This window comes from Ruditapes philippinarum, unplaced genomic scaffold, assembly GCF_026571515.1.
Source record: "Ruditapes philippinarum isolate M1 unplaced genomic scaffold, ASM2657151v2 ctg1522_1_1_1_1, whole genome shotgun sequence".
In the NCBI taxonomy this organism is placed as follows: Eukaryota; Metazoa; Mollusca; class Bivalvia; order Venerida; family Veneridae; genus Ruditapes; species Ruditapes philippinarum.
Genome location: NW_026851755.1, coordinates 33,115 through 58,054, shown reverse-complemented (window position 1 = coordinate 58,054; position 24,940 = coordinate 33,115). Strand labels below are relative to the sequence as shown.

Below are 24,940 nucleotides of genomic sequence, written 5' to 3'. Positions count from 1 at the left end.
ATATGTCAATCACAGGCATCGGTGCGTGGCTTGGATACTATATATGTACATGACCACGCCCACTTATTTTTTACCAATAAAATATGTTTTTCACTAATAAAATATTGTTTCGCTCGAAATGTTTTTAAGACATCTTATTGTCAATAAAACAACAAAGGAAAGTTGTGTTTTAAAAATTTCATCCATATATACTATAAATAAAGTAAAGTTAGAAAGGTTTGCCGGCGGACCTACCACCAGGCCTTATTTTACCTCGCAAATCTTTGTTCATTGTCAACCAATTTTCACCAAATAAAGTGCAATCTACTCAGAAATGATTTCATTTACAAAACATGTACAATATTAGACAAGTTGGTTCGACAAAAGATGGAATTTTTAAGCGGAAGTGCACTGTTTGTCTAGGTCGGACATCGCTTGACCGAGCCGTAAAGGAAACGATTTTGAACATAAATCGATTTTTTTTATAATAAAAAAACTAATGTCAGTGCATGCAAACAGTTGGTTGAAACAGAAAAGGCAGCTATAATACTATCGTTTAACTCCAAATTCAATCGAAAACGTTTGTAGGTAGGCACTTTCAGTTGTTATTTGCACTAACCGACTGATTACATGTATACAAATCCTGATCCGGATATTCAAAGTACGCATTTGACAATGATTTGTATACATGCAATGACGGAAAATTTAAGAAGTTATTGCAAATAACTACTGAAAGTGGTCATGTGCATGTATACTATCAAAGCCACGTACCGACTGCCTTTGATTTCAACGGACAAATATGAAAAGCAAGCTACATATCCTCAGGGTAATTGTTAAGGTTTTTAGGATTGGAATACTGGAACTGAAACTTACCACCCAGAAAAAGTCAAAAAGAAGGATACTAAAAGACACAATATAAGTATATTGTATAAAAGCAAGAAATTTACATGCAATTTTCTCATTCGTTTTTACACACAAAACACAGTACAAGTAAATAAACTCGCCCAACACTTCCTGTTTCTTTATTTTTCAACTCTGAATAACGAAATGATCTGTCAAATACATATGTTTTGTTTTGTTTTGTTTTGGGTTTTACGTCACATCGACACAGTATAGGTCATATCGCGACGCTCCAGCTTTACTGGTGGAGGAAGACCTCAGGTGCCCTTCCGTGCATTATTTCAGGCACGAACGGGCACCTGAGTAGAACCACCGACGTTCCGTAAGCTAGCTGGATAGCTAAATACATATGTAGTCCTGTTTAAGTAGATTTGTATCGTCATTCTTGTCTTTAAACAGTTTTTGGGGAGGCTATGCCTCCCCAATGTTAATATCATTCGTCAAATCTTACTGCCGCGGTAATCAGGTCAAAGAATAGTACCTTGATCTTTTTAAGCTGACTCATCAGTCATCACAGACATTTACAATATGAAAATATTTTCATTCTTTAACTTCATATCTGCAATTTGTAAAGATAATTATTCTCTGAAAAATTCTTGATTTTTGTTTGTTTATTTTTTCAAAATCACTACTCCGTGACGTCATACTGCGGCGGTAATCAGGTTTAGTCATACGTTGAACATAAATAGTTCTGGTATGAAAACCCTTCTACATAATAACTTTATCAATAATTTTCTTTTGTTGTTATAAACCATTAATAGTCCTTAATATTTTTTTAAAGACAAATAATGGTAAACTGTCGCTTACATCAGAAACATGGATCATGCTTGCGTGATAACTAAGGAAAACTAACTTATTAGTACACCCTAGGAGGCTGTACGCGGAAAACGCTCATAAACCGCTATATCATATAGCTGTTAGTAAATATTTTGCATACATTTAACTAAAAATTCACTGATGGTGATGAACATATAGTTTGAAAACATTATATTCTTGAACCATGTATCGCCGAAAAAAACTATTTAACTACAAAACCCGTAAGGACCCTCGGACAAAATTTCAGCACAAGATTACATTTTACATTAGCAAAATAAAAAAGCAATACTTATATTTTCATCTTACATAATTCATTAATCAAACTTTTAACATAAACGTATCTTTTAAAAATATGTCTGGCAATTGACAGATCCCTTCTCTGATCTTTTTATTTGTATAGGAATACATTTAAACATGTGCTCTTTTGTTTAGGAATATTTTGTAGTGAAAGTCTTAATATATCCATTAATCTCATTATTAGAATTAGACAGGTCAGGGATTTATACAACCAGTTGTTTAGTTAACTACACTCATTTTAATCCCAATAGAAACATTCAAATATTTGGTGTAAAAAACATGACCAAAGTACCTAGTAGTCGTTTACCCGGTGGTGATCCCATTAAACTGATTATAGATTCGAATTGATTAGAAAACACAAATAGAAACATGTGTTTAGGTACAACAAAAATCGGAAGTAAAGTGAACAGTTAAATGACAGAAATATGTAGTCAAATATGTTTTAACAAGGAAATAATTATTTCAGAGAAAGACGCAAAGATCAGTCTTCAATCAAATGAATGACCCCGTATTGTGTAATTAGAAAGTTTATTAAATTCTAGGGAAACGCATCATAATTTGATAGTCCATGTGTAATAAAATTCAAATTTTCTATACAGATTATGAGATACATAAAAAATATTAAAGAATAAGAAGCTTTAAAAAAACGCATATATATACCTATGACTTACAGTCGAGCATCGGGAATTCATCAACATAATTATCTTACGAAACTTTAATTTGAAAACGATATTTGCGCGCTGAAGTGATTAATGTTTATTTAAATAAATCAAATAAAAAGAACTTATATGTTTGTGTTCTAAAAATAATCGGCGGCATAAGAGGACGTCTTTTTCAAGCAGAATCTTCCTGGTAGCCCATTCTTCGTTCGTTGGTGGTAGAGGAGACGAAAATACTGTCAAGGCATCAACTTCCTGACTGACGACGACAAAAACGGCATTCATTAGCGCCAAACCTCCAGAGTAAGTCACGACAGGTCAACCAATCACCTCTTGTACTTGAGATGACTTGATCTTGACCTGCCGTGTGCCTTCTCCGCGACGTGCACGCCTCTGGAGGGATTTGGAGAAGTTTCAACAAAAACTTCCAAAACACGCTATTTATAACACCATTCATAGCACTGACGCTTCGATGTTCTCATCTATTTGCTGGAAATGGTCGACTCTTCGCAGATTTATGCATGCATCATGTTATCTCGGGCAATAAGTCGAAGTGTCAAATCCTGATAACTAATGACACCGTGTGCGGACTGTAGTAACAATGCACTGCTGCAATTTTGGTTGGCTGCTATGCTATTCTGTTCTTTGAAATATATCATGCTAGGCTGTGTTTATACCAAAGTGTTTGGTACAGTGTATATTTTGTTTCGATAAAGAGATTGAATTATTTGTTTTCTTCAAGTGTGATGTCTTATCTATGCAATGAAACGAACTTCTGCATGTTTATTGTTGTTCGTTTTCAACTTTAAGCGTAGCGTTTATGCACGTTACATGCCAGATTGCCTTTTGATTGAACATAATTTATTTTGAGCGGACAAAATTATTCCATAACATTTTAACCCATTACTGCATGAGCATTTTGTAAAAAATAGCTGTTTTCATTGAATAGTCTCCCGTTACAAGTTCAAATTGGTATAAAACTATAAAAAAACTGCTTCAATACTAATCAAACTTGGCACAAATTTTGCTGGACCATTGTCTTTGTAACAACGTGCTCAGTCTTAAATTTCTTGTTACCATGGCAACGAGGGGACATCTCAAAATTGCCAAAAATCACTATTTTGCGTTGATTTTTTTCCGTCAAAATTGATTTCAAAGTGCTGCAACTTCTCAATGGATTCAGATAGAGTCAAAGGCTTTTCAGCATTGGTTACACGTTACCTTTTGAGTGACCTGGGATCATTTTCAGCCTATCACAAGTCCAAAATTTTCTTGGCGATTGATGGGACTCCGCCCCCCTTCAATACCCCAAAACAGAAAGGGGGCACCACCCTTCTGGCATTCCCCGATATTCCATTTTGATGGGGGCGGCGCCGAAAAAGTGATAACTTTTGTATCAACATTTCTCAAACAAAAACATGTGTTTAGGGCCCAAACAGGACATTTTTTCACTATTTGAGGCCTAAAAGAGGGGGTTGGGTGGATCGAAAGTGCGTTGTTTCGCGTATATATGAGATTAAGGGTTAATAGAACACCAAATTTGCAATTTAGTTGACAATTCTTCTGACATCCTACACCATATTTTTCAGCTAGGCACTCTATGGTTACATTGAAACAGATATAAATTTAGTTCCCTAAATGCTTTTAGTTTCAATAATTTCTAAATCTGCAACATGAAACAATTGACAACGTGCATGTACTTGTATTTTCCATAGTGCTGAAATAAAAGTCACTTTATCAATATTGCATCAAAAACCTTATAGTAAAGACCGCCAAACTGCGCTGAGCAAAAATAGTCTTAATTTAAAAGAAACTGTTGTCTCATTTGTCAATTTTAGTGTTCAGACTTACAATCTTAATATCAAGGTCTCTTTTGGTCATATTGTATGAATATGATCTCACAATATGTATTATATATTTCAAATTCTACTCTAAAAAGATGTTATAATATTTAGTCTGATGGAGCATTGAGAATTCTTTCAAGATTTTAAATAAAAGTTGTCCTCTGTGATTACGTGTATTTTTAGAATTTGTTCTCATGTCTATGAATGTTACATACTGAGAAATATAAAATAAAACTTGAAGCAATTAAACAGATAATAAAAACAAACTGTGGTATAGATTTGTATTGACTTGATTACCAGTGTCTCAATAGTTTGGACAAATAAAAAAAAAGAATTGTGACGGAAACTGGTGGTTAAAATAGTGGATACGCAAACTGGTCTTAATTGTTGATCATGTTTCTATTGACATAAAGGTTCCGTTTTTTAAGGTTTGTCTTAAATATGGAATTGTTTTAAGTTTGTCTTAAATGTAGAATGGTCTTAATTCCGTGGTTGTCTTTAAAGGTTTCCTTCTTTATGTATAAACTTAAATAATATTTCATTAGAAATGTACCGATGACATCGAAATTTTAATCAAAACATTTGCAAATTTAAAATGTTAAAAATGAAAAACAAATAAAAGCAATGAAGATTCTAACGCCTTTTAAAAGTAATCAATGAATTACAATGATATATAAGGAAAGAAGTAAATAAATAAATAAAATATAATAAAAATCAGCATATAATATATTTTACACTATCTCATATACGTACTTTCTCCACAAGTATTTCCTTTATAGCCAGGCTTGTATCCGTTTGTACAATTACCAGTCACATGATCACACGTATTATTGTTACAATTAGAAGAACAATCCTCCTTACATTCTTCACCAAACGTCCCGTCACGACATTCTAGAAAATACAATATGTTACGCTGATTAACATTTCTCGGCATAATATCTTTTAGAATAAGAAGAAACGATCATCACCGCTGTAATTCATTTATTATAGAAGCTATAAGCTGCTTCTGATGTGCCTTAGGCGGACAATAAATTAAATTATAAAATTCCTTATATGGATACACAATGAGTAAGAAAAATAAAGTCATTTATTTTTTTTGTGTGAATTTCATTTGTCAAATTTGAAATGATGAAAATAAAGACATACTTACATATTTTGTAATATAAATAGAACAACTAATATCCAAAAGATAATAAGATAAAAGATAATAAGGATTATATATTAGGATTAGGAAATAAATCGATTTAAAGAAATACCACATTACAACATTGTATAATTTATGTGTGGAAACACGTAGGGCACAAAATGGGCGCAATTTAACGAAACTATTGCCATTTGTTACAAGCGTAACACTAAGTAACACCTACGTAACGCATGTGAATTCAGTAACATTTGTAACAAGTTTGTTGCTTGAATTTCTTATCTGTGAAATTTTCATTTCACTCAAAACTCTCGTAACATTTGTAACAATGCTGTAACAACTATGTAACAACCTTGTAACAACTATGTAACCATATTAATTCCGATTTTTGGTCATTTTCAAGACTTGTTCTGTAACATTTGTAACAACCTGTAACATTTGTAACAATTATCTGTGAAATTTTCATTTCACTCCAAATTCTTGTAACATTTGTAACAATGCTGTAACAATGCTGTAACAACCTTGTAACATCTATGTAACCTTATTAATTCCGTTTTCTGACCATTTTTAATTATTGTGCTGTAACACTTGTAACAACCTGTAACATTTGTAACAATTATCTGTGAAATTTTCATTTCATTCTCAACCTTCGTAACATTTGTAACAATGCTGTAACAACTATGTAACAACCTTGTTACAACTATGTAACCTTATTAATTCCGATTTTTGGTCATTTTCAAGGCTTGTTCTGTAACATTTGTAACAACCTGTAACATTTGTAACAATTATCTGTGAAATTTTCATTTCACTCCAAATTCTTGTAACATTTGTAACAATGCTGTAACAATGCTGTAACAACCTTGTAACATCTATGTAACCTTATTAATTCCGTTTTCTGACCATTTTTAATTATTGTGCTGTAACACTTGTAACAACCTGTAACATTTGTAACAATTATCTGTGAAATTTTCATTTCATTCTCAACCTTCGTAACATTTGTAACAATGCTGTAACAACTATGTAACAACCTTGTAACAACTATGTAACCTTATTAATTCCGATTTTTGGTCATTTAAGGCTTGTTCTGTAACATTTGTAACAACCTGTAACATTTGTAACAATTATCTGTGAAATTTTCATTTCACTCCAAATTCTTGTAACATTTGTAACAATGCTGTAATAATGCTGTAACAACCTTGTAACATCTATGTAACCTTATTAATTCCGTTTTCTGACCATTTCTAATTATTGTGCTGTAACACTTGTAACAACATGTAACATTTGTAACAATTATCTGTGAAATTTTCATTTCATTCTCAACCTTCGTAACATTTGTAACAATGCTGTAACAACTATGTAACAATGCTGTAACAACTTGGAGTGAAATGAAAATTTCACAGATAATTGTCACAAATGTTACAGGATGTTACAAATGTTACAGAACAAGCCTTGAAAATGACCAAAAAATCGGAATTAATAAGGTTACATAGATGTTACAAGGTCGCTACGTAGTTGTTACAGCATTGTTTCTAAACAAAAGTAGAAAAAAATCAGTATTTAGAAAATTTACAATGAAGAACTATGTTGAAAAAGCAAATAAATCATCTAATGGATGAACATCGTGTTGGAAATAAAAGTTTTTTTGATATACGTGTAAAAATATACAAACACAAATTATTTAGATAATTTTCATAAGAATTTAAACATATTTGCCAAATCAGCAGAAATGTTTGTCAACTTATTTTTGATAAAGAAGTGTATAGTACAAAATCATTCTGCTTTCAATGCACATCCTCTCATCTTGATTTCCTTTGTGTATTTTGAAATATAAAATACTGTGTAAATAATTACATCATGCAAATTTTGAATATAATTGGATGAATTGTTACAAAATAATTACAATTGAAATATTCTTTTTCAGATTCGCAAATAAATAACGTCTTTTATGTATTTAAATGATCAGTTTGTAGACATTACAAATTATGATATTTTAGAAGATACTGAATATTAAGTAAAGGTTCATTACTGGATTGTAAAGTAGAAATATATTATTAATTGCACGCTTTGTCTATGATTCTAGTTCAATTGTGTAGAAACCCATAAGCTTAAAGACCTACGTTTGAATCCATTCCTCGAACCAACCAGTACTGAGCAATGTATAGTGTCTTGCTCAAGGAAACACGGGCTTGCTTACGACGGGTTGTAAACATTGAGGTTAGCGATCATTAAATTATAGTCCGACGAGTTAAATACTCGGCCTTGCCTTAACAATTTTAACAATCCTTTTCCTGATTTGTCGAAATAGAAATTGAACATACTTCTCAAATCAATATACTAAAGATTGACATCTAAAACGAAATTTCTCAACTGATATCGTAAATAATTAAACCAAATGTAAAGACATACCACTTTCACACTTATCTCCTTGATAACCTCGCTTGCATCCATCACGACAAATGCCATTCACATGATCACAAGCATCATTTTTGCAAGTGGAAGCACAACTCTCTTTACATCCTGCACCAAACTTTCTAGAAGGACATGCTATAAGGTATAGAACAATTCAAAACAATTAAACGGTAACTCTTTCTATTTTCAGATAGGAAAGTGTTATAATCCTCTAATTGGTCTCACAATTTCATATGAAGGAGAAACAAAACAACAAGAACTACAAGAACAACAAGAGCACCGCTAGGCGGAGCATTATATGCCCGAAAGTGTTTTTTAGTTTAGGATGAAGCATTTGTAAGACAAGGGAATAAGCTGTTCATCCTATAAAAATTTTACAGCTGTAGGTTGATTAATACTTAAGTTATTTAGCAGAAACTGTTTACAGTTTTATGGACAATCATCCTAAGAAGTTTTAAATATTGTGTGCCGAATGGAACTTAAGTTATGCTCCGGAAACTGTTTTCAATTTTAAGATAATAGTGACCTTTGACCTTGTGACCCAAAAATCAATAGGGGTCTTCTATTCAATATGCAAAATCATCCTATGAAGTTTGAATATTGTCGGCCAAATGGAACTTAAGTTATGCTCTATAAAGTGTTTTCAGTATTAAGGTAATAGTGACCTTGACCTTTGACCTTGTGACCCTAAAATCAATAGGGTTCTTTTACCCAATATGGACAATCATCCTATGAAGTTTGAATATTGTGAGCCAATTGAACTTAAGTTATGCTCTGGAAACTGTTTTTAGTTTTAAGGTAATAGTGACCTTGACCTTTGACCTTGTGTCCCCAAAATCAATAGGGGTCCTTTACCCAATATGGACAATAATCCTATAAAGTTTTAATATTGTGGGTCAAATGGAACTTATGTTATGCTCCGAAAACTGTTTTCAGTTTGAAGGTAATAGCGACCTTGACCTTTGACCCCAAAATCAAGGGAGGTCTTCTACTCAATATGGACAATTATGCTATGAAAGTTGAAAATTGCGGGCCAAATGGAACTAAAGTAATGCTCCGGAAACCAAATTGCTAACGGACGGTCGGACGTACGAACGGACGGACGGACGGACAGACAGACAGACGCCATGGGGTATAACATGATATGCCCTTTCGGGCATATCAAATGAAGAAACTCAGAAAGTGGGATGGTGACTTCCATTTTTATCCCCTTTAATTTTATTTAAGTTTTAATATTTTATCATGCACAGTTTAAGAATAATTCATGCACTAGTTTTTTCCATTATTACCTATATACTTAAATGCAGTAAAAAATGTTAAAAATAGCAATCTTTAAAGAAAAATGAATGAAATAATGAATAATGTCTGTTTTGCAAAGACGTAAATTCAAGTTCAAATATAACTTGTCAAACAATAAAGTTGGCAGAGACATTTTCAAAATGATATAATTTACAGGTCAGTCTTCTGTCATGTTGTAATCTTTTATTGATTTCCTTTCAGGATATAATGAATATTTTTTCAACAATTATAGCATGCAATGTTTATGTCAATACAGTAAACAACTGATCACTCATTTAGATAAATTCTATGTTGATTTATATTTTTAATTTGCAATATATTAATACATATGCACATTGTATTATTAAATATTGATATGATAATATATTATTTATCTATGATGATGAGGTGAATATATAAGACTATGAACCTGGCTAGCCTGATATTCTCCGAGGCCGAAGGCTCTGATATTCACCGAAATCTTCATGTAATAACGTATATAACCATCGATATTCTTTATTTGTTGTTTTATTTTTCGATGAAGTTTGATGTCTTTTTTCATGCAAACTAAGTTTAAATAAGCGGACAGAAAGCGAATAGTTGTTTTGTTGTTTTCCTTTTTTCGGCATTTAATCATACTTTTAATCAGTATGTCTCCAGATACTTGCTAATGTCATAGAAAAATAAATGAAATTTATCAAAAAAGAAACAAAACATTTCTGAAAACAAAGAAAGAAATTTACACATTGCAAACTACACATTCATTCTACGAAAATTTACAATATGCTTAAACGGCCATCATACTACGCCAGTGAAGCAGTAAGAGTATCGTGATATATATCGCAAAATCAGCCATTTACTGCATATAGCATGTAAATTACTTCTTGAATTATCTATATATTTACTTTTCTTATAAAACATTTTTACATTCACGATAAAGTTTTACCATACTGGAGCATTAAAGGTGTTTTCCATTCATTCTTTATGTTTTATCAAGCACAATGGATAAAATGGCCGTAACAAGATAACATATTTGATACTTTATAAGCCTTTGAATGCTGTTATGTTAATTGTACAACGCTGACCTTACATTGTATGGTCATGTAAACAAGTAAAGTAAAATATTAAACAAAATGCTCACAAAAAAGATAAATCATTTTAAGTACTCTAATTTAAGTACGCTCATTCTATTAATCAATCAATCAATCAAATTTACCATTGACACAACGCAGTCCAGTCCAACCTGACTGACAACCCATTTCACAATATCCAGTAGTAGTATTACAGTTTCTGTTTCCCCCCGCACAATGCTCACTACACTTTTCTGTACAGTTTCTACCATAAAAACCAGCATCACAGGCTAAATTCATCAAAATATTACTATTGCATATTTTACACATATATATTTATTACATGCTTTTTCAATATGAAAACATATTTTAATTATTTTACAGTTAAGCTATTTAGTATAATTTTCAAAGTTGCCGGACTATTTGTTAATGCGGATGACAAGCATGTGTCATAGATAAATGGACAAATGTAAAGAAACGCATATCGTCTTGAGTAACAAATGAATGGTTACGAGAAACACATAGATGTATCCACATGTTAAAAAGTGAAACCAAATTTAAGAAATATTATAGATTGTTTTCAATATGAAAATGTTTGATGGCGTCATGAAGGAAATCGCATGATGTTACGAAGAAATATTCGGTCAAATAATATTCATTGTATTGTGTTGGGTTTTACGTGGCACCAACACAGTTTAGGGTATGTGGCGACTTTCCAGCTTTATTTAAGGAAGACCTCAGGTGCCCTTCCATGCATTAACATAATGACACAAAACTACCAAAAACCATGGAATAAATTAAAATTGTGTTTGTTTTGCATGTAAAATCAGGCTACGCCGCTAAAGAAAATATTGCAGCTAGTGTTCACTCTGTGAAATATATTTCAATCTTTAGCTGAGCTGTATCTTTAAAACATTTTGCCGTGTCTGGTCTTCAAGAATATTGACGATGTAGACGAGTTCGATAGTTTTCCTAATATTATCTTTTACCTTGTATTTTTAAAGGAACAGCTGAGAGTCGATAGTTTTTGACCAATATTTTTTTTACCATGGCCCCCCACAGAAATATTGATATATCCGTATTATGCATGTCAATCAGGCGTTGTCATTAAATTTTCAATTCTCATTGTAAGAATTATAGTTCTTAATTGTAAATTTATTTTATTTATAATCACAGAATTTCATAGTTTAATTTGTCCGATAGTATTTACTATTAAAGACATTGTTTGACTCTTTCAATTTAACATAGCTTCACTATTTCCGCCAACGTTACGTCTTATTTTGTTTCCCGTAAAAAGACGTCATTTAATTGTTTTACGGTGACGTCATTAACCGTTACTTTGATTTGTTGTTTTGCCTTGGGCGGACGTCCTTAAAATTGTTGATGTATTTTGTTTATTGATGTTATACCAATGGAAAGTAGATCATAATCGGTAAGCTAGATATTTATTATGTATGAATCTCAATAGTAAATTCAATATTGTTTAAACGATGATGAACTTTACAATATTTGCCGTGAATTAAATTATAAACGGAATTATTTGCGGAAATATAAAATAACAATATTATTTTAATAGACTTAAGTCTATAATTGTAAAGGTGATATCGTATATTTATGATTTGTATTGACATTATTATTTTAGACAATTTATTGTATTTTATTTTAAATGCGTTGTAATCAGTATTTAGTTTGTTTATTTATTCTTTTCAGAGAATCGCATTGTTGTATCACATTGATATATTATTCCATGAATGAGAATAAAGAAAAGTGTTGAAATCTGCGCATTCTTGACTATTTTTAACGTAAAACATCTACACTCATACTTTACAATTAGCAAAGGAACAGAACGATTTTTAAGTAAACTGAATATTTACTACAGTATGTTATAACTTGGTTTCTAACATGCATGTGGTGTGCGTTTTGTAAGTCATGAAGAAATAACCGTGCACTGCAAACACAATGTGCTATAAAAGTCAAATAAATTAAGTTTATAAACGATTTAAAATGTTTTAATGAATCAGATTTTGCGATATTTCTTTTCGTGTGTATATAAGTACATCAGTGAATTAAGTCTCTACAGGCGTTTTGTAATAAACCAGTATATACAAATAAACCACACTCATCTGAACTTAAACAATATTAACTGGAAGTTAAATCGCTTAAATATTGAAACGAAATATTGCCTTGGTCACACAATGGTGCCTTCCATCCATCCATGCATCCATATGTGCAGTTTCCGTCAACATTGTTGCAGTATTCATTCCTGTGTTTACAATGGTCACTGCACTTCTTCAAACAGTTATGACCATAAAAGCCAGGATCACAAGCTGTGTAATAAATAAAATTGTATTTGTTTGTCGAATGTTTGAAAGAGCTAATGCAGTGTAATCTTTAATAAACATTATAACTAACAGTAAAGAACAAAATCTCACCAAAAAGTTATAACAATAATTTAAAAATGATTAAAATGTTTACACACTTTGGACTTGTCTGTTCAGCAGCACAACCTGACTGAGATATCCTATCTATACATATACATCAATATTAAAGATAAATGCTACATTTTTTCTTTAAATTATGGATCCAACTTATAGTTCATATACTGCTAATTAAAATGCACCGATGTGAACAAGTGAGATTAATAGATTAATAACCATTAGTAAAACTCTTTTGTCAAATTGTTTTGATAGATGTACTCATAATGTTTTTGATATTGTTATGTGTGCAGCATATTTACGTATTATGTTCTTGCTTTGTATTTGGAGTGCTTTTTCATTATTTGCTAATTATATTTACATTTGGAAGATTCTAGAGCATTGGGGACACTTTAAGATATATGGCATTATCACGGAAATAGACAAAATTAGTAGTCGGAGCCAATTTATCTAAAAAGAGGCAACTCTTACTTTACAGTAAAAATTAGTACAAAAATATTTCAATTAAAAAAACTGTTATAAATGTCACATACTACATTAAAGTTGATTTTGAATATCCAAAAGTATTCTAGCAAGAATAATCAAGTAATGCAAAATTGGATCAGATATAATGTAACAATGTTACAACGTTTATACTGATAATGAGCATAAAAATATGCAAAAACTAAGGTTGGTGAATTAACATGAGGGAATGTTTTCCATATATATATATATATATACAAACCACCTCTGCTGCTAAGCTTTCACCGACAGGGTTTGTACGCCTTCAAGAACTGTTGAATTTTACGTACGCAATTGGTTTACATTCAGCAATGCGATACATGTATTTCACTGTTGGCAAAATGACCAGAAAGTTTGTGCCTTCTTTAGAAAACCCCAAATGACTAAGTGTATAACCACGGAACTTTTCAAGGTTTACTATCGATAATTCCGTTGTATAACCAAAAGCTTGTAAATTTGTCCCATTTTTATGTTGAAATAAATATTCTGTGTATCCTAGCATCTCTATTTACCTCCATTGCGAGATATTTTGAGTCATAGCTTTTATCTTCAGCGAACCCCCTTTTCTGCAATGTACTTAATCAGTGACAGCTCTAAAATGTGTGTATACATGCTGTCAATAGCTGTTACTGAGACTTGATGTCTTTCTGATCAAAAGTAGAGACACGAAATACTTAACAGAATATTTATTAAGTTTTGTAAGTGATGGCTTTCTTAGAGATAAAAAAAACATGGTATACATAAATTGATAATCAACATACATACCTTTGGACTAGTTTAAATATTATTATTGAAAAACAGAATGGCAAAAATGGGCAAATATATCTATACGGTATGGTAAAAATAAAAAAGTTATGTACGAAAGGGTACATACAACTTTGGTTTTAATTGCACTATTGTTGAAAGTTTTTCATTGTCAAGTCATACGCTAGAATTTATTAAGGTTACTAATGTTATAGAAATTGTTACTACTAGGAAAGACAACAGCCAGATTTTGATCTGTATTAGAATTGGGTGGTATCAAAATCTCTATGAAATTTGAAGTGGTAAGGTAGAGGCTTAACTGTCAATGTTACTCATTCCTATGTAAATTTGAATCCCCTCAGTAAAATTTATTTGTCTTTAAAAAGAGCATGTTGAATATAGTCATATCAATAATTTTTACTTCCTTGAAAAATATTTAACCTCAAACAACCCCATTAAAAGTTAGATTGAGACAGAAAGTAACCTGATGTTTTCTTTTTTTTCTCTAGGAAATGTGGTATCTACGACGACGTTTCAAAACTTATAGGCCTATAATCATTTAAAGTCCCTGATGTTGATTGAATAAAGGCATAGAATGGCAATCATGCAAGTGAATTATGTTTGGTGAATAACCAAACAGCTAAAAGGTTAGGTAAAGAGAAACTACGCCGGTGCGTGTTCTTGTTTCCTTGCTCAAGTCGCTGACGGCAAATATAGGAAATGAGAGGATAAATACGTTTATTACCAATGATGTAATTGGCGGGAACATGGGCGGAGCTTATTTTACCTCGCAAAACGTGTACAGCTGAGCTTTCTTAAGGGATTCTGTTTTTTTCTCTATTTTATGTTCACATCAGTGTTATTTGTGGCGTGTGGCGGTCGTAAAAATCCTTGAAGATCGTTCAACACGACATAATTGTTGTGCATACATGTTATGCGGCATTTTTTGTTTCTTCTATTTGGCCTTTTTCAACTTGGGTGGTTCCAGTATTCCTACTTGAATACTGTTTAATAACCCTTAGGATATGTTGCCTGCTTTTTAAATTGTCTTTTGATGTCTTATCTGTGATATGCAGGCTTCATAACCTCAGAACTCCTTTCAATATTCCATTTAACTAGTTCCGCCTATTGTTTTCTCGTTTAGGGCACACCCATTGTTTTACTTGGGGACCATATGCCGCATGTCATGGAATGGCACTTACGTGTCATTTTGAAGGTTCCATCATAACCGTCATATGAACACATCTGCGGATGTTTCAAAATTCTAAATTGTACCAGTTCGTGTTAAATGCTGAATTCTGCTTAAGCCGGTGCTAGGGGGCGTGGACGGTAACTTGCACTTTCCAGTACCGTCCATGAACAGGCTCAATCAAACCGAGCCTGAAATATTTTCAATCTTGCCGTGTTGGGCTTTCTTTAGGGATTCTGTTTTTCTCTATTATTTGACAATGTAAAGCTAAGAAAGTAATTTCTGTTTTGTCGACGTATACACGAACAATGAGTATTACACATGTTATGATGAACACTTGGTATTGCTACTCTCGGAAAACCATTTGATGTTTTGTCGTTTAACAAAATGCATATTGTTGAAATACATGTCGGCAAACTCAATCCAAGAATGCAACATTTGAGTTTACATACAGAAATATACAATTGTATTTTGTCTGTAAACAAACTGTTCAACTCAGATCAACATGTCTGGATTTTGGCAACGAATAGCCTCCATAGAAAACAGATATTAAAGCGTATTATTGTTACAACCTAATAACAAATTGAATACTGAAGTATAGGACAATGGTTATTCAGAAATATATTCAGGCACTCAAATAAGTTATGTATATAATTCATGTTCGTTCTTTTTGTAATTTAAACAAAATTCTGATTTTCAATTACACTATTATCTACATGGAAAAAGTGTCAAGAAATAAACAATGCCACACCATTTTAATCATAATTGAATTTAGGTTAAGAAATTTAGGTTAAGAAATTGAGTGATTTAGTGAGAAGAATGACTATACCACATGCACATACGCCCCCAACTGTGACCCAAAACCTTTTACGAATAAGATCTTTTTTAAAATACATTATGCTTATGCCAATACTATCAAAGGCTTGTCACAAATAAAAAAAATACTAACTGTTTTTGCAGTACGTTCCCTCCCATCCGGGTTTACAACCTTTAGTACATTCTCCGGATTTTGGAATGCAGTCACCTCCAAAACAATTTTCTCCACACTCAAAGGTGCAGTCATCATCTGTTTTGCAGGCTATTCAATATAAACTATCATAGTGAATTTTATATTGCAATGTTTTTCTATTATAACATAAGTTCAAACATCTAAGATATATAGAAACATTCATTTTGTATCAAACCCTATTTACGCCTAAATAAAATATTAAATGACAATAAATGAATACACGAACGTCAAAAATTAAACCATACATAAATGAAACAAATATGTATACAATTTTGCTTGGAACCGATTGCATGCATTTATAACTTTTAAGTCAAGGATAACACTCCAATGAATGTATTCGGTTTTACATAAAATAAATGCTGAATTTATATAACAAATGTTGCTTCAGCTCAGCGGAAAGAGTTGACAATTTTTATTTGATTATAACTTAACTGTTCTCACATCTCATTTAATTTAGTTTTACTTACGCATATTGCATTGATAACCTCTTTCCTTTTTGTCACAACTTATTGCACAATTTCCGGAAATTCTATCCCACATTGTGGCATGTTTACACTGACATTTTTTCTCGCAATTATACCCACATTGATTTACTCGGCAATCTGTCGTACAGCGAAACAGAATGAGATATGCTGATTAAATATAGTGTGCATATTCTTTACCTAAATTCATTATCTTAACTAAGACAGATAAATCTTCCTTCTGAGTTGTTTAATAAAAGTTCAAAACATATGCCCCTTACTGCTGACGGTTCGAATCCCTTCAGCGGACTTTAAATCAAAACACATTTACGTGGCTTACTTCAGATCGTGGTTTTAAGAAGGTGTCCGCTTGTGCCTGAAATAAAATTTGATAGACAGACCGGTTATTCTTCTCAGAAGCCCGTTTTTGTATAGAATGCTTGAATGAATACCTGAACTATAATTCAACCATCAAAGCTGTAATGTCGCCATATGACCTTTAGAGGGCCAATGTGACTTAACCAGCCATCCCATAGAAAAGCAAAGAAACAACCATATTTGATTTTTTATAACATACCCGTGCTGTCTTAACGACTCTGAAGAAATGGTTTTACATTGCTTCATGACTTCATTTTCGTAACTTAAACATGATGAGCTAAATCTAAGCATTACAATATAAGCGCATTAATGAAAAACGTTCTTACTTTGGATACGTAACAAAAAGTATAATATATACATGAGGCTTCATTACTCAAATTATTGAATTCCTTAAATAATATAATGTGAAGCTTGGCAGAGGCTCACACAATGTAATTCTATTTAGCTCGTTCAGTATTGAACCTTCACTAATTCAATATCTTCTATATTTAAACAACTTCAAAAGAAATATGAATACTATGAAATATGAATGGCCACTGAATGAATTTAGAATTACTGTTTACTTTAGCTATATTCGCAAATAAAAATGCATTTTTATACAAAGTAAGATGATTTAAAGTAATATACTGCATCTTAAAAGTAAATACATTTTAAAATCCGTTACCTCCAAAAACAAATACTTCACAGACTGTTAGGTTACGTTTTCCTTCTACAGATATTGTCACAAACTTGCCCGCTGAATTCATTGTAAAACTTTGTGTGTGTGTGTTATGAGAAACTCCTTTTTTCCCGTACGGTCCTTCTTTTCCGATTTTTGTATCATTTGTATTTGTAATATGCACCACATATGGTATTTGATTGTGATTATTGGTATCTGAAATTGTACAGTTAACTCCATGAAGTAAACATTACTAACTATGTATTTGTTAGTACCTAAAACTTTCATTTCCTATTTGTAATTTTCTATATGTAAATTGTATTCAACAGTACTTAATCCCATACCTATGTCGCTTTGGCGACTCCGTAAAGATATATTGCATGGCCGTGATTATTGACTTGTGTAGCTTACTGATACAATTAATCAGTAATAGAAATCGTGAAAAAATAAAATGTTATTAGAAAGTTCACCAGCAAAGATTTACTTTGAAAATATTATTGAAACAACTGTAATTAGCAAAGACAGGTCATTTTTTATGTCATACATGTAAGACTATTTGAACAAGAAAGGGTCAGAAATATGACATACTTTAATCCTATAATATCATTTTCAATTATTCACTATTTTTTCTTTATCTATACCTATGATTTTTATGTTCCAGATCCTTATATTGTAATCTAGATACATTTGCCACCAAGGTTTTTCTTCTTCGTCGGTTAAACTACAAAAATAGATATCTTTAGTTGATGCATACCCATCAACAGCGAAGCTAGATTTGCAAAAATGTGTTCCGCATCCTTCGAATTTTGATGATTGTGCAGAAGTTCGCTTAAATGCTAAATTTCTTCCTGAAAAAAATATAATGACAGTATTAAATAATTCTGGTAATGCTTAAGAAATTCTTTATTATATTACGAAATATGCGTTAATGAATTTAAGTTTAGCAAGTTAATAAATCAAATAATTTAAATCGATTTAGCGTCTATGGTAACCAGAGAACTTGTAATCTATATCAAGAAAGAATTGTATAAATAAATAGCTATATATGAATCCAGTAAAATAATCTATTATGTTTGTTGTCAATTTATAAAGCAAGCTGAATAAGAAGTCTTTGGTGATATTTACGATCTTTACTCAACCAGTTGAATGAAGTGTTAGGAAATAATGCGCGGCGGCATTGAAATTCTTTTCAATTAACAATTTCTGTTGAAAGCCAAACGGTTCTAACTATCCCATGAACAAATTAGTAATAAGTACAGTCGCACAAAGGTGACATGTGTGTGTTTTTATTTATCTCGTGCGCACGAGATAGTATGTCGTGACCACGAGATACTATGTCGTGGTCACGAGTTACTAAGTCTTGGCCACGTGAAAGCTATGTCGTGGCCACGAGATACTATGTCGTGGTCACGAGTTAGTAAGTCTTGGCCACGTGACAGCTCAGTCGTGGCCACGAGATACTATGTCGTGGCCACGAGTTACTAAGTCTTGGGCACGTGATAGCTAAGTCGTGGCCACGAGATACTATGTCGTGGCCACGTGTTACTAAGTCGTGGCCATGACTTAGCTATCTCGTGGCCACGACTTAGTAACTCGTGGCTACGAGATAAATAACCAATCACATTACACCATTTATATAAATTTTCCTAATCACCTAACATGTGATATAGTACAAGGATGCCCCTACTTCTAAATTATTCGTCAGACAAGGATTTTACCTTATACTAGTAGGCTATCTCCTGTCCATGGGCAATGTCCCTTCCAAATAAAATAAACCAGGATTTCTTCCTTCTCATGTTATCGTATAAACAACGTTAACAGGCCGAAGTACATACAAACTGAATAATTCGATCACAAAATTGTCCCAAGAAAGGGCTATAGTTAAAATAATATCTGATGGGCCTTGAAAGGTGACTTTCAAATATGATCCTAAAGACAAGTTCAAAGTGAATAACTTCAGTATTTTCAAAGATTAATGTTGCATGCAAAAGTAATATATATATATATATATAGTGCATTCTGATTGGTTAATTATCTCGTGGCCACGACTTAGTTAACTCGTGGCCACGACTTAGTTATGTCGTGGCCACAACATAGTATCTCGTGGCCTCGACAAAGTATCTCGTGGTCGCGACTTAGCTATCATCTCGTTGCGACGACTTAGTTACTCGTGGCCACGACATAGTATCTCGTGGCCACGACTTATCTATCTCGTGGCCATGACTTAGTAACTCGTTGCCACGACATATTATCTCGTGCGCACGAGATAAATAAAAACACACACATGTCACCTTTGTGCCACCGTAAATAAGGGATGTTTATTGCTTATGCTAATATTCTGCTAAAAAACATGCACAGTTTCTCTTTAGTTGTAAAAAAACTTTAAGTTACCAATATTTTGTTTGAATGTAAAAAATTAGGTTGCCTTTAACGACTGTCAACACTATTTTACGGTTTTATCTGATCTTTTTATGCTAGCGTATTAGTGCATTTATCAAGTTAGTACATACATTTATTTCAATCTGTAAATAAACTATTTCCTCTTTACATTTAGACGTCAAGTTGGTATGTTATAAGATAGTTTATGATAATGTAATAATTTTCATTATTTTTTTTGCTTTGCTAAAAGGAGAGAATATTGTTGTATAAGAGAGAGTTATATGGTTTTGTTGAATTCCTTTGAATTATGTGGCGTTTATCTTAATAATCTGAACTTTATTGTGATTTAGGCACATTGATTGTCTTTTATCAGGTTGACTTTTGTCTTGTTTAAGATTTTATATTACTGGTGTTTTTATTGTGAAGGTATTTGTAACTATCGATAGGTTTGAATTTAAGTTGTTGCATGCCGTAGATTTAAGGTTTTGGTTGAATTTAGATAATTTATTCTTCATCTTAGAGGATTTAAATCATTTCGTGTTCATAATTTGTACAATGTGTTTATACTCTAAGTATTTGTTTTAATTTCTTTGATCATAAATTGTTTAGAGCTTATCAGACATAAATTATTGTTTAAAGCTACTCTCCCACACAAAATAGATCTAAAAACATCAACATATTGTTTACAGTAATTAAATTTGCATACAAGTCAAATATGCAGTTTCCACGAGATAATTGTGACATAAAGGTTGTTATGGGTCACTTGACACAGATATTGTCCAACAACATTGACCTGACACTCTAGCATTTAACCCTGTAGTCGGTTTATTCCGTAATGCCCCGGTCATATATTCACGGATAATGCCACAGAAGAGCTACGGTCTTATCTTTCACGGATTACTACGGAAATGTGAAATTCTGTAGTCCGCTACGGTTCCAGTACGGACACACAACGGTATGAGTACGGAGTCCGACGGATTTACCACCAAAAGCCCCTTGTTACGGACCGACACAGTTTGATACGGAGCGCAACGAATCAGGACGGACGCACTACGGATACACTACGTTCTGCTACGGTATAAGCACGGGTTAGTACGAATAAGTACGGTCTAGTCCACCATCTCCTTTGTCTTCTCTTACCTGATTAGATATGGACTAGTAATCATTAATAAAAAATGGTGATCAATACTGCTTCTCTTTTGATTTTAAAATTTGCTGTTCATTTTACAATTACATTAATTATCGTGAATGTTTATGTTTCAAAAATATGTAAAAAGCTTGTTAATTAATCTTATTATCACTCAAGGGCCAGCGTCCGAGGCTTATGAGACACTTCGTTTTATGTACAAATTTACTCCAATTTTACGATCCAATGTTTATAAAATATGTAACATTAAATGTTATTCTATTACTTATGAATTGTAGTACGATATTAATATATTTTTACCTCTATGCATGTCATCAAGTAGCTCGACCACTGCCTCCGCAGCCTGAGCCATTTCAAGCAATATAAAGTTGCAGCCAGTAAATGGCAAATGTTCAAGCAAATATGTCTGTTTTTAACAAGAAGGTAGTTAAGTATTTATAACCTTGAAAAAGTAAATGTTATTACCCCGGTCACATATTCACGAAATAAGCCCACAGAAAAGCCACGGATTAATTCCAGCATCGTCCGTAGCTACCCGTACTGGTCAGTAGCTCTACGTAATGTAACCGTAATCAATCGTAGTAGTCCTTGTATATCCGTAGCAATCCTTGACAATTTTTAAACATGCACACAAATTTGCTACGGAAAAAATCAACAGTAACGTATCCCTGCTAGTCCGTATTAAACCGTACTGATACGTACTGGTCCGTAAGAAAACCGTACTAGTCCGTACTGATTCGTAGTCCACCAACCTGTCAAGGATTTCCACGGTTTGGTACGGAGAACTACGTATTTGTACGGTTACCCTACCTATAAGGTACGGTTTTTATACGGATTAATACGGCATTGTCACGGAAAGCCACGATCGTAATACGTTGTACTACGGAGAGGAAGGGATTAGCATGGTCTTATACGGTTTATTGCGTTGCAACACGAAACGGTACGGAATGGTACGATTATTTACGGTTACAATACGGAGAACTACTGACCAGTACGGGTAGCTTCGGACGATGCCTGGATTAATCCGTGGCTCTTCCTTGGGCGTATTCCGTGAATATGTGAGTTACGATATACTTGAAAATCGATATGCATGTAAATATCCAATTGTTAAAATGCTGTAAATTTAAAAATCCCTCAAAGTGCAGTTGGTAAAGGGGTTTTAGCAGAAGGATGGAATCGTAACCTGGTAGGTTCGATTCCTATTTCAGCGATTTATTTTTTTATTTTAACTTTAAAATTTCCATTCTCTTAAAACTATTGCAAACCTTTTTGTTGTGTATACTATCTATGTTGTATTTTTTTAAATATCTGCATTTATAACGTGAATGTGCAAAAGCATATACGATTGCATAATGTCACAAAGAGAATCGTTGAAAGATACTGTAATGAAATAAAAATGTAATTGTGTATCAAACACCACTTAAAATTTATTATAAAATCATGTGTATATTAACACCCCTATTATCACAACCGTTAACATGTAGCGAGTATGGTATAATTTACAATATAAATGTCAATTTTAAACTGTATCTTCTTTTCTTCTTCTTTATTTTCTTTTTATAGACATAATTTTCTTTGATATATTGTGCAGCAGTCGACTGCAGGATAAAAATCTTACCAAACGCACAACTTTTCTACCTGCAACCAACGTATCAACTTGCAACCAGTTTAATTCAATATTAACAAAATGAAAAATTGCAAGGATTTAAAATTACAGCATGATAAGCATTGCAAAACCTTTAGTTAGATGTTGTTTCAACGGAAGGACATGTTTCATGTGGTTCCATATTTTTTGTTTTACATTAAAAGCTATTATATGTTGCTTTTTTGTTTTAATTTAAATAATAATTGAAGATGTTTGTTAACCATTTTAAATATGGGAATATTAAAAAATAAAAATAGTGACAGCTAAACAAATATAAGCTAGTTATTAAAATGAGAAATATTACATTTATAATAGTCAGACAGTGCTTCTCTGCCTAAAATTCTCGATGAGCTAGTGAAATCTAGTTTCAACTAATTGCCAAGATTGAATAAGATCAAAGCTTGTTATTCTCCCGACAAGGACTTATGTTTTTTTGTTTCTCATTTACATACATAATTATGTAATGTTTATTTGGTCAATGTGAAGATATCAATATCAAGAATTTTTTATATAGATTAAAAATTACCTCCATTTACTCTCACATCACAAAGTTCTAGTACGTTTTGTGATTGTGCAAGTTCAATTTTCACAACATTTCCAATGACAGGCTTTTTACATAAAACAATAAACGTTGATGATTTTGGAATATCGTGACCTTGTCTAAAACACGCTCGTTCATCAATAGTATCATAGCTGCGAGGCAATCGAGAATAACCTACAAAAACTGTAAATTTCTTGAAATAAACTGAAATAAAATAGAGAAAAAATTATGTAAGAGTTTACTTATATATGAAGGCATGCAACTTTTGATCATGGTATTTTTTACTTTTAATGGAAATAAATATGTTTGATAATATTACCTGTACATATTCTTCTATCTTAAATGTACGTATCATATGCTCAAATACGACATGACAGTAAAGGATTTAAACTCACTTAAGAAATAGTGATCATTTAGTAGAAAAATATTGCTTTTTCCGCCGATTCTTACATTTTCATTTATTATCGCATTTAAATCGATGTAAGCGGAAGAATTAGACGTCTTAAAGTATATTGTGGGGGTTAAAAAGCAAGATTTTAGCATTTAATCATTGAATTGCTTTGTCCAATATATACCGGAATACGGTATTTAATGTGGTGCTTCAACATTTGTTTAAGTAGCACACAATATGATCACTGGAAAAATCGAAAACATGGTAAAAAATCACATGCTGTTGATTATAGATGTCAATGTCGCCATTTTTGTAAACATGTTTTTCATTCAGCATGCTTTGTAAAAAAGATGTAATTTTTACAGCAAGTGTGTGTGTGTGTGTGTTGGTGGGTGGGTAGGATGGGTGGGGGGACGTACAAACTTTTTCAACAAAATGTGTTTTTTTTTTTAAGATTGTGTAGTTTGGGAACAAAATTAGAAAAAAATGTTGCTTTTACGACATTGGCGGCAGAGACTTGCAATTTAGTGTGGAGTGCTTCCGCAGTAAACTAGCTGTATTACACTAGAGAAAGACCTGGAATGACGTACATGGTGTTACGTCAATTATGTTATGGTTGAATTATATCTAGTTCAAGGTATACGATAGGGTCTATTACTGGTATTTGACCTCAATGTGATAATACCGGGTACCCTACTAAAGCAAGTTTTACCGGAACAGAAAAGTAAAATATTTATAGCTGGCAGTAGAATTTATGTTAAGGTCAGTAATTGAAGTTACACGACTTGTGAAATATGTATACAGTATAAAAAGTAAGGAAGGGCCATATTTAATGCAGGATAAAAGGAATTCAAACTTCCTTTGACCTTGCATAGTTACATGTTGTGGCGATCTTACATGAAAATTTTATGTACACGAGGTCACAAAAATGCACTGTTAGTATATTATGAACAAAAGTTCGTAGAACACGAAATATCCCCCTTCATACATTCTGTTAGTATCCTTTGACCAACTGATCTTAAAATCAAAAGGGGTCATCTGTGAATGATGATCAACTTCCCTACCAACT

The 24,940-nt window shown here is 32.4% G+C and overlaps 1 protein-coding gene across 1 annotated transcript in view; it reads right to left on the bottom strand.

Annotated features, from left to right (window-relative positions):
* Positions 1-24,940, bottom strand: part of LOC132738826 (uncharacterized) — a 41,291-nt gene that overhangs the window by 3,289 nt on the left and 13,062 nt on the right. Inside the window, exons 6-14 of the mRNA XM_060726434.1 lie at positions 23,466-23,684; positions 18,410-18,616; positions 17,775-17,984; positions 16,739-16,873; positions 16,212-16,340; positions 12,577-12,720; positions 10,540-10,683; positions 8,043-8,180; positions 5,249-5,386 (exon numbers count right to left, since the gene is read on the bottom strand). Coding sequence (XP_060582417.1) covers positions 5,249-5,386; positions 8,043-8,180; positions 10,540-10,683; positions 12,577-12,720; positions 16,212-16,340; positions 16,739-16,873; positions 17,775-17,984; positions 18,410-18,616; positions 23,466-23,684 — 1,464 coding nt within the window. The remainder of the gene's footprint in view (positions 1-5,248; positions 5,387-8,042; positions 8,181-10,539; positions 10,684-12,576; positions 12,721-16,211; positions 16,341-16,738; positions 16,874-17,774; positions 17,985-18,409; positions 18,617-23,465; positions 23,685-24,940) is intronic.